General features: G+C 57.6%; 3 protein-coding genes across 3 annotated transcripts; 2 read left to right on the top strand and 1 right to left on the bottom strand.

Moving 5' to 3' along the window:
* Positions 1-879: 879 nt before the first annotated feature.
* Positions 880-1,299, top strand: LOC137410103 (uncharacterized; the record flags this gene model as incomplete). The annotated part of the gene is made up of 1 exon (XM_068095686.1): positions 880-1,299. A coding segment is annotated over one exon (420 nt), but the record flags the coding sequence as incomplete, so codon positions are not given.
* Positions 1,300-1,452: 153 nt separating this feature from the next.
* On the top strand, positions 1,453-3,008 carry LOC137410101 (serine/arginine repetitive matrix protein 2-like). Its single transcript, XM_068095685.1, has 3 exons — positions 1,453-1,794; positions 1,933-2,099; positions 2,258-3,008. The coding sequence occupies exons 1-3, from the start codon at positions 1,453-1,455 to the stop codon at positions 3,006-3,008; spliced, it is 1,260 nt and encodes a 419-aa protein (XP_067951786.1).
* An 8-nt stretch (positions 3,009-3,016) lies between these two features.
* On the bottom strand, positions 3,017-5,763 carry LOC137410100 (uncharacterized). Its single transcript, XM_068095684.1, has 2 exons — positions 5,663-5,763; positions 3,017-3,911 (listed from the first exon to the last, which is right to left on the bottom strand). The coding sequence occupies exons 1-2, from the start codon at positions 5,761-5,763 to the stop codon at positions 3,017-3,019; spliced, it is 996 nt and encodes a 331-aa protein (XP_067951785.1).
* Positions 5,764-9,898: the final 4,135 nt, after the last annotated feature.

The following is a 9,898-nucleotide window of genomic DNA, read 5'->3' as shown; positions in this document are numbered from 1 at the left end:
CTTGTGCATTGCCAGGATAGGAAGAGCCGACATCGAAGGATCAAAAAGCAGCGTCGCTCAGAACGCTAAGCTGCCACAAGCCAGTTATCCCTGTGGTAACTTTTCCGACACTCGGAGCACCGAGACCTGGCGCGACTCCGAGCTCGCTAGGCCGCTGTTTCCAGCCCGAGCGCATCGCTGCAGCGCTCGATCAGACGGTCATTTGTCCTTGAACGCGACGCGAGGTTTCCGTCCCCGCTGAGACCGACACTGGTCGACTCGGTCACACTTTTCGAGTCGTACCGCCCCAGCCAAACTTCCTACCGCCACTTGTCCCCGGCACAGTTCGGTCGGACCGCGACGGCGCGAGGCCGCCGCGTCGCCTTCGACTCGTGTACCGACGGCGCGCGCGCCCCGCCCCGCGAGGGGGGGACGTGCGCGCCGGCCACCCGGTCACCGGGTTAGCGCTCGACCGACCGCGGTAGAGGTTTTTCAACGGCGCGGCGCGCGGGGCGCCGCTCCCTCCTAGACTACGCCCTCGGAGATCGAATGCAGGCGGCGGCTGAAGTGAAGCTCAACAGGGTCTTCTTTCCCCGCTGTACCCGTCGGGCCCATTCCCCCGACTGTGGGTTCGCCGGCGACCGGACTGGGACAGTGCTGACCTGGTTAATCCATTCATGCGCGTCGTCAATTATACGACAAGGTATTTCGCTACCTTAAACGAGTCATAGTTACTCCTGCTGTTAACTAGTGCTTGAGTGAATTTCCCCACCGTGACATTACTAGCACCGAGCAGAACTCACGCCCAGTACTGGTCGACTGAGATTGGCTGGGCGCTGCGTTTCGATTAAACTGTCCGGTCAGCCTGGTCAGTGACAGCTCTGCGTCGGCCGCTCGCAGCAAACCGTTGCCCGACCCGCGCGCGCCCCCCGAGAGCGACGCGCGCGGGGCCGGAATCCCGCTCTCGGAACGCCGCCCGGCAGCGCGCCCCGCCCGCCCATCGCTGGACCGACGGCGCGCGCCCCCACGCGGCGCACCTCGCAACGCGACCGGAAAGCCCGACCCGCAGAGTCAATCCTTGTACCGAAGGTACGGATCCATTTTGCCGAATTCCCTAGCCCGCTTTCTGCCGTTCGGCCAGAGGCTGCTCACCTCGGAGACCTGATGCGGTTCTCGGTACGCTCTCGCCGTCCGCGCGTTCCGCCCGTCCGAATTTTCACGGGTTCCCCGTCGCGACCGAAGGCCGCGAGAGATGCGGCCCTTTTCGCCGAAGCGAGCGCATTCTGCGGACGACCCGACTCCTGCGCCCGTTCGCCTTAACGTCGTCCGAGAACCGACGCCGGTGCAACGGGAAACGTCTTCGGACCGGAAGCCGTTGCCGACGGTCCGCTCCGCGGCGGACGCCCCTCCCCCCGGCGGACCGGCGGGCGGGGCGCCCTGGCGCCGCTTCGCTCGGGACGGCGAGGTGCCGGAATGTTGGCCGGCTGCCCTTTCGTCGCGCGCTTCTCGCGAAGCACTCCGTGGGGACCTGCGTCCTCGACTCGGGAGCGACTGACCCGATCTCGTTCGCCGATCGATCGGAAACCTTCTCCACTACGGCCCTCCGGGTTCCACCGAAGTTCAAGCTACTGCCACCACGATAAGCGCACGCGGTCGCTCCAGCCGCCCTCGCGGACGACCTTCCGCGCTGACCGCGTCGCCACCCTACCCGCCGGGCCAGTCGTCGCGACGCCGCAGCGCGCGCTCCGACCCGGCGGCGGACGATCGGTCGACCGATCAAGCGCCATCCATTTTCGAGGCCGCACGATTAGATCGGTGAGTTGTTACACACTCCGCAGATGATGCCGACTTCTGTGGCCACATCCCGACTGTCTCCATCGCCCGACGCTCTTCATGGTGTCCGATTTTCGGTCGCTGGGCACCTCACGTCCGCTGGCGGTTGATCCCGCATAGCGCAAGTCGCTTACCGACCCGCGCCGACTCGGCGCACCCCGTTCCTCGCGCCCCGCCGCTGCGAACGGCGGGGCGCACGTCCGATCGCCTTCGCAGTTCGTCCAGGGTGCGGCGACCGCGCGGCCCCGTGAACCCGGAACGTTGCTCTACGGCGACCGATGCCGGTGGTCCGTGCGCCGGCAGTCCTGAGAGACCATTCGGGTGGAACCAGCTACTAGGCAGTTCGATTGGTCTTTCGCCCCTATGCCCAAATCCGGCGATCGATTTGCACGTCAGAACCGCGACGGACCTCCACCGAGCGTTAGCCAGGCTTCGTCCTGTTCAGGCATAGTTCACTACCTATCGGGTTCGATGCCGCGGACTCGCCCCGCGACCGGACCGGCCGATCGCGGCGCCACTGCCGCCGACCCCAGGGCCGGCGCGGTGGCCGGAGCGCCGCCCGCAGGCGGCCCCCCTTCGGCTTCCCTCCGACGTCCGCCTTTCCCGGACGGTCGTCTCGCCCGCGGCCAACGGCTCCGTGGTCCGTGTTTCGAGACGGGTCGCGTCGGCGCACCCTCGGCGGAACCCGGCCCCCAGGGACCGGGCGGGCCGCGACGCGCGCGACCCCGGAGCACTCGCTCCCCGGACGCGATCCACCGATCGCGCCCTCCGCCGCCGCGAGGCGAACCCCGCGGCGCGGTTGCCGACGCGCTTCCGCCGCAACGATTTCGCGTGCTCTTTCACTCTCTCTCCAGAGTTCTTTTCGACGTTCCCTCGCGGTACGCTTAGTTCGCTATCGGAATCGCGCCGTGATCAGTCTTGGCAGGGCCTCCCCTGCCGCCTTCGGCCTGCGCTACAAGGCAGGCTTACTCGCGCTCGGAGGGCCGTCCGCCCGCGCCGTCGGAGACCCACGAGGCTCTAACTCTCCGCGGCCAATGGCGACCTTCCAGTCGTCTTGGTCCCCGGCGACGCGCGCCCGGCTCCCCCTCGTCACAACTCCGCGGCCCCCCGCGGGACCCCGGATTCGACGTCGGACTCCATCCTTTTCGTTCGCCACTACTCGGGACCTCCCGGTTGGTTTCTCTTGCTCCCGATAATGATATGTTTAAGTTCTCGGGGTACCCTGCTGCTCCCGGATGCCACGGTCGGAGCGGCCCCCTCCCGCCGACGGGATTCGTCCGCTCCGCGCTGCCTCCTCGGCTCCGCGTCGCCTCGCACGCCCGCTCGTCCCCGTCCGGGTGGCCCGGCCGCGCTTCGGATCGATCTCGCGGAGCGCCCCTTCGCGGTGCCCAGCTCCGCCGACGCCTGTTTCGGGACGCGATCGACTCTTCCCTGGTCGTCGCCCAACTGTGCTGTCCCGCGTCGACGCGCTGACCGCGCGGCTCTCCCCGTTCCGAATGCGCCTCCGCGCCCCCTCGACTCCACCTGTTGGGACGAGCACGCGGCGTGCCGCGAGACTCCCCGTCGCCACCGCGCCCGATCCCGCGCCCCGCCTACGCTGTGCGGGAACGCGCCGGACGCACGCTTTGCCGAGGCGCGCTCGGCCGCTCGCGCGACCCAGCTTACCTCCGACTTCGACGCCGCGGCCGGATCGCTCCCGGCCCGCCTCGCGTCTCCGCGCCGTCGATCGACCGCGCTCCAACTGCTGTTGACAGAAAGTGTGTTTCCGTAGGCGCTCGAGAGCAGCCGACGGCTCCGCGCGGGAGCCGCCGCTGTGAGCTTTAGGAGAGAAGGCGTTCGATGACGGGAGCGTGTCCCGCCTCTTTTCGCAGCTGGCTGCGTCCTTCCAAGGCTCGCGATCCGAGTGGTCCATCGTTGCGGTTGCGTCTTCCGTCGGCTTCCCTCGGTCCCCGGTTCCCCGGCTCCCTACGCGGTCACCTCCCTCGACGCCACTCCTTTTCGGTCCGCGACTCGTCGTCGGACTGCGCTCGCCACCCTCGGCGGTCCGCGCGTAGCACTCCCGTTTGGAGAGCCGCGCCCCTCGCGGCACGCGACCCCCGCTAAAATTCAGAATTCGGTTGCGGGCGCAACCTCGTGGTAGACGACGGGGCGACCACTTCGCTCTTCTCGGTCTTCCGTCCCCGTGCGTTAGATCGGGGAACCCGCGTCGTCACCGTCGCTTCTAGTGCGCGACAATAGCCCGATTTCGTTCGTAGTTTCGCCCGACCACTACACGACGATGAGAAGTAGTATAGTGCTGCTGCGGATTGTAGTACGACGACGGGTGTTGTATATTAGAGAAAGAAATCCGATCGCATCTCGTCGTTTTTGCATGCGACAGCGGTGCGCGTCGGATCCTTCCCTAATCCCGATCGACGAACGCGCAGCAGCACCCTTAGTACTCGGATCGTCTGTGTTCGCGGTATCGCGCGCCTAGGAGAATGCACCCGCTGGCGAGTGCAATCCCCGAGTAGGAAGGAGAGCGATGGGGAGCTGCGGGCACGAACGCGAAGTCCTTTGCCCGCGCACTCCCCACGGCGCGTCCCCTTTCCCTTTGTCGGAAATTAATCCGACCCGGCCCGCGCAGTGCGCACCGGTATGGTGTGTAAAGAATCCATCTGCAGGTTCTCATACAGATACCTTGTTACGACTTTTACACCCTCCTCGCATCGACGCTCAGGGACTTTTCGCGCGGGAACGGGTCCCCACGCGTCCGGCCTCTTGGCGCCGACACGGCATTGGCTGTAGCGACGGGCGGTGTGTACAAAGGACAGGGACGTATTCGCGGCGCGTTTATGACACGCCGCTACGAGGTGTTCCCCGTTCACGAGAAATAGTTTCAATCCTCGATCCCGACTGTGCCGACTTTTCGTGCGATTTGTGCACCCTTTCGGGTTGACTTGCGCGCTTGGGTCGGCATTGTATTGCGCGTGCGATCCAGGGCGTCTAGGGGCATCACAGACCTGCCATCGCCGTAGCTTCCTTCGCCTTGGGCATGGCCCTCCGAGCGACGTGTCTGCTCCAGTTTTCGACGAGCGGTCGCCCGTTCGCCGAATAGTAGAGCAAAGCGGTTGCGTTCGTTGTCGGAATTAACCAGACAAGTCACCTCACGAACTACGGCGGCCATGCACCACCTGCACGCTCATCGGCAGAGGTATTCGGCCGGTGCTTCATCGAGCGCTCCTGTCCTGGTGGGGTGTCGGGCGTTGAATCCAATTAAGCCGCACAATCCAGACCTGATGGTGCCCTTCCGTCAATTCCTTTAAGTTTCAGCTTTGCAACCATAATCTCCCAGAAGCGAATTAACTCTAGCTTCCTCTGACCGAACACTCGCAACGGGAGTTGGCGGAGCGTTCGGCCGGTCGGCATAGTTTGGGGCGCACCGCTACCCGGGTATCTAATCCGGTTCACTAAGGTGGCTTCGGTCCTTTATCGACGGAAACAGTCTAGTCGAGTGCCTTCGCTTTCGGTGGTCTTGCGAGGCTCATCAGATTTTACCCCTCGCCCCGCAGTTCCCTCGACTCCGACTGCTCCCATTGATCGTCACCTGCGCTCGTGGATCGTCGCGAGCGCAGGTCCCGTTCCACGATTCCATGCAAAACCATCGGGCACGAGCCCGCCTTGATCACTTGGTTTGGGTCACGGACGCGGACCGACGCGGCGCGCGGATGCGCGCACACGAGCGGTCGTCGCCGCCGGAACCGCACGACCGCCGCGAAGGCGGGCCGAGCGGAAGCCGGCGACAGATGGTTCCGACTACGGACGTTTTAGTCTCAGCAATGATCCCGTGAGCTTCCGGAGCTGGAATTACCGCGGCTGCTGGCACCAGGCTTGCCCTCCAGTGGTTATCGAGGAGCGGTTAGGACTCCCCTCATCGCCGTGACACGAGCACTCTGTGCCCTGTCCGGCCATACGTTCTCGCTCGTTCATTCATTCGAACATTGACAAATTTTCGCGCCTGCTGGGTGCCGTAGCAAGGGCTGCCTTCTCTCAGGCATACTCTCCGGAATCGAACCCTGATTCCCCGTACCCGTGACCGTCTCGGTAAGCCTCTACCTTACCGACAAACTGATGGGTGATAGCTTCGTGGTCCACGCCGACGATTTTACTCGCGGTCAGCAGTGTTATCTAGAGTCACCTGAAGGCCGGCGCGAGCCGACCAGATCCAGACCGATAACTGCACCTCCCGAGGGAGGCTTTAGTTTGCACGTATTGGCTCTAGCTTTCCCAGAGATATCCGTAAGATGATCGGACCGTAGATTAGCTATCTTGTACGGAGCCGTCTGCGGCTTCGACCCTCGAGGGGTCTTGAGCTTACACTCGCATGGCTTAATCCGGAACGCTAGTTCACAGAAGTGGCAGGATCAACCACAATTCCCTATTCTATTCCGAACGCCCGTCAATCGGAAACCGCGTGCGATGATCAGCGTGCTTACGCGGGCAACTTTGCTGCATTAGTAGGAGGAGCAGCAGCCTTTTCGGCATAGCGCCCCCTCTTCTGCATTCAAGAGCCGCCGCAGCTGAAGCGGTTGCTGAGTTTTCCGACCGGGCCGGTCGTTTCGGCTTCCGTGCTTGTTATTAGCAGGAATGCCGTCGTCGTCTGTTTTCGAATCGTGCCGAAATTTACTGACCAAAAATCAACATCTACTGTCGGCCCGAGGACCGATCGTCGATACGATTTCTTGGAGTATTTTTCGCCGCGCATCGATCGTGCCTTCAGACTCTGCACAAAATTATCGCTCGAACCGTTATCGATTCGTCCTCTCGCACTTATTTTGCGCCAGACATGTGACCGACTGAGAGACAAAAGCAAAGTGCCGAGTCTCCCGTCGCCGCAGCCGGCATCAGAACTTGCACCGTCAAGCTCGCCCACTCGAGATGGACCGGGGATCGTCACCTTAAACAAGATATTGTTTCGTGAAATCAACTCTCCCGATCGCAGGTCGACGTGTAAAATCAAGCACGTCCTATTTTTCCTTGTATCTCGCAACGCGCTGGCGCAGATGCCGATACTAACTTTGCTTGGCTGGATCAGAGATCCGCAAATTTGAGGGAATCGACTTGTCGCCGTCGTCCCGGGTGCACAGGTACAGAAAGGAGCACTTCATTCGCAATCAGCTCAACCGAGCGTCACCACGTTTTCGAACTTACCCGCGATCGGAGGGCACTATGTACCATTCTTCTGCGGATCCTATGCTAGGCAGGAAAACCATTGCACAGAGAGATACTCGTCTCCCGAACCCGATCGTGGTCCAGTCGAAAAACGCTAGTCGACGTTTCGGCCTTACTGAGCTCATTTGGGCTTCCTTTTCGACCACCCAAAATTCGAGTTTTTTCACCCCCTCACATATGTTGCAGGGTCCTTTCCAAAAGGTAAAATTTTTTCTACCCCTTTTCGCACCCTTCCAAAAGGACACTGAGTTGGCCAAATTTCGAGGCGCCCCGCTGCTCGCCCGATCGGCTCCGAAAATTCGGAGAGGCACTAGGCACCCGGTGCCTGGTCCTTGGGCGCATTTGCGGGGACGGGAAATTTGCCTTCTAGGGAGTAGGCAATTTTTTGCCTAGAGGGGACCGGTGTTGGGGAGGGGAAATTTGCTTTCCAGGGAGTAGGCAATTTTTTGCCTAGAGGGGACCGGTGTTGGGGAGGGGAAATTTGCCTTCCAGGGAGTAGGCAATTTTTTGCCTAGAGGGGACCGGCGTTGGGGAGGGGAAATTTGCCTTCCAGGGAGTAGGCAATTTTTTGCCTAGAGGGGACCGGCGTTGGGGAGGGGAAATTTGCCTTCCAGGGAGTAGGCAATTTTTTGCCTAGAGGGGACCGGTGTTGGGGAGGGGAAATTTGCCTTCCAGGGAGTAGGCAATTTTTTGCCTAGAGGGGACCGGTGTTGGGGAGGGGAAATTTGCCTTCCAGGGAGTAGGCAATTTTTTGCCTAGAGGGGACCGGTGTTGGGGAGGGGAAATTTGCCTTCCAGGGAGTAGGCAATTTTTTGCCTGGATGCGAGACCCAGACAGTGAAGCAATATTTCGTCTTGCCATAAGAAGGCTATTTTTTGTTCATTTTAATCGATACTAAAATCGGAGCTGGGATGGTGATTTGAGTTGATTCTTTTGTATTCTGGACGTCAGAATCGCAATTTGATGCACATTCTGTAATTTAAAACGCGAAGAAGAGGGAATCGGGCCCCTTTTTGAGAACATCAATCTGTTGTTTTCGAGCGCGCGCTGAAGAGAGCAGGATTGTCTTCAATTTTCACTTTTCAAATACATTATCGGGCATAAATTAGTCTAAAATTGCGATTTAAAGCTCATTTTTGGGATTTAAAGTGCGACAGATAGCGAATCGGGGTGCTTTTTGGAAAACATAAATTTGGAATTTTCTGACGCGCGTTGAAGAGAACAGGATTGCTTTCAATTTCTCTTTTCAAATGCATTATCGGGCATAATATTGCCTAAAATTGCGATTTAAAGCTCATTTTTGGGATTTAAAGTGCGACAGATAGCGAATCGGGGTGCTTTTTGGAAAACATAAATTTGGAGTTTGCTGGCGCGCGTTGAAGAGAACAGGATTGCTTTCAATTTCGCTTTTCAAATGCATTATCGGGCATAATATTGCCTAAAATTGCGATTTAAAGCTCATTTTTGGGATTTAAAGTGCGACAGATAGCGAATCGGGGTGCTTTTTGGAAAACATAAATTTGGAGTTTTCGAGCGCGCGTTGAAGAGAACAGGATTGTCTTCAATTTTCACATTTCAAATGCATTTTTGGACATTACTTAGTTTAAAATCGCTTTTTGAGGCCCATTTTTGGCATTTAAAGTGCGACAGATAGCGAATCGAGGTGCTTTTTGGAAAACATAAATTTGGAGTTTTCTGACGCGCGTTGAAGAGAACAGGATTGCTTTCAATTTCGCTTTTCAAATGCATTATCGGGCATAATATTGCCTAAAATTGCGATTTAAAGCTCATTTTTGGGATTTAAAGTGCGACAGATAGCGAATCGGGGTGCTTTTTGGAAAACATAAATTTGGAATTTTCTGACGCGCGTTGAAGAGAACAGGATTGCTTTCAATTTCGCTTTTCAAATGCATTATCGGGCATAATATTGCCTAAAATTGCGATTTAAAGCTCATTTTTGTGATTTAAAGCGCGACAGAACCCGAATCGGGGTGCTTTTTTGCGAACATCGAAAAGAAGCTTTCTGTCAACGCGATGGTGAAAAAGTCAATATTTTCAAATTCCGATGCCAATATGCAGTTTCGGACAAGTCTAAGTCTAAAATCGCGATTTTAGAGCCGATTTGACGTATAAAAGTGCCAAAACTCGCTCCGAGTTGGCGATCGCGAGTAGATCGAAGATTTTATGCGATCAATATAAAGTATATTAAAAAGCTCAATGGCGATTTCACTTTCCCGAGAGCTTGGAATTCAAGTGGAAAAACGGAGGAAAATGAACGAATCGAAGACGGGATGGCGTTTTGAGTGGATTATTTTGCATTTTGGACGTCAAAATCGCGATTTGAGGCCCATTTTGTGATTTAAAGCGCGACAGAGTGGGAATCGGGTGGGATTTTTGGAAGAGACGGAAAGAGGGCTTTCTGTCTAAAAGGCGGCGGCGGCGGCGGCGAAGATGAGAACGGATTATTTTTTAAATTCCGATGCCAATATGCAGTTTCGGACAATTTTTAGTCTAAAATCGCGATTTTAGAGCAAATTTGACGTGTAAAAGTGCCCAAGATCGCTGCTTTAGGTTGCCGATCTCGAGCAGATCGAAGAATTTTTGAGATTAATATTAAGTATATTGAAAAGCACAATGGCGATTTCAGTTTCGCGAGAGCATGGAATTCTAGCAAAAAAATGGAAGAAAATGGATAAATCGATCCGGGAATGGCGTTTTCAATGGATTTTTTTGCATTTTGTACGTCAGAATCGCGATTTGAGGCCCATTTTGCGTCCGAATCGAAGCGAGGACAGAATTCGGGGGATATATCTCCTCGGCCAGAGATGCTTTGCGAAATTCAAACTATACAAAGAGAAGTGTCGAGGAGGAGGAG

Source organism: Watersipora subatra, unplaced genomic scaffold, assembly GCF_963576615.1.
Source record: "Watersipora subatra unplaced genomic scaffold, tzWatSuba1.1 SCAFFOLD_292, whole genome shotgun sequence".
Taxonomy (NCBI): Eukaryota; Metazoa; Bryozoa; class Gymnolaemata; order Cheilostomatida; family Watersiporidae; genus Watersipora; species Watersipora subatra.
This window is presented reverse-complemented; position numbering and strand designations above follow the sequence as displayed.

Coding starts and splice junctions, on each gene's coding strand:
- LOC137410101 (XM_068095685.1), top strand. CDS start 1,453: ATGTTGGCCGGCTGCCCTTTCGTCGCGCGCTTCTCGCGAAGCACTCCG. Junction 1,795..1,932: donor GAGGCCGCACGATTAGATCG/GTGAGTTGTTAC, acceptor GATCCCGCATAG/CGCAAGTCGCTTACCGACCC. Junction 2,100..2,257: donor TACGGCGACCGATGCCGGTG/GTCCGTGCGCCG, acceptor CGTCCTGTTCAG/GCATAGTTCACTACCTATCG.
- LOC137410100 (XM_068095684.1), bottom strand. CDS start 5,763: ATGGCCGGACAGGGCACAGAGTGCTCGTGTCACGGCGATGAGGGGAGT. Junction 3,912..5,662: donor GCCTGGTGCCAGCAGCCGCG/GTAATTCCAGCT, acceptor TCTGAATTTTAG/CGGGGGTCGCGTGCCGCGAG.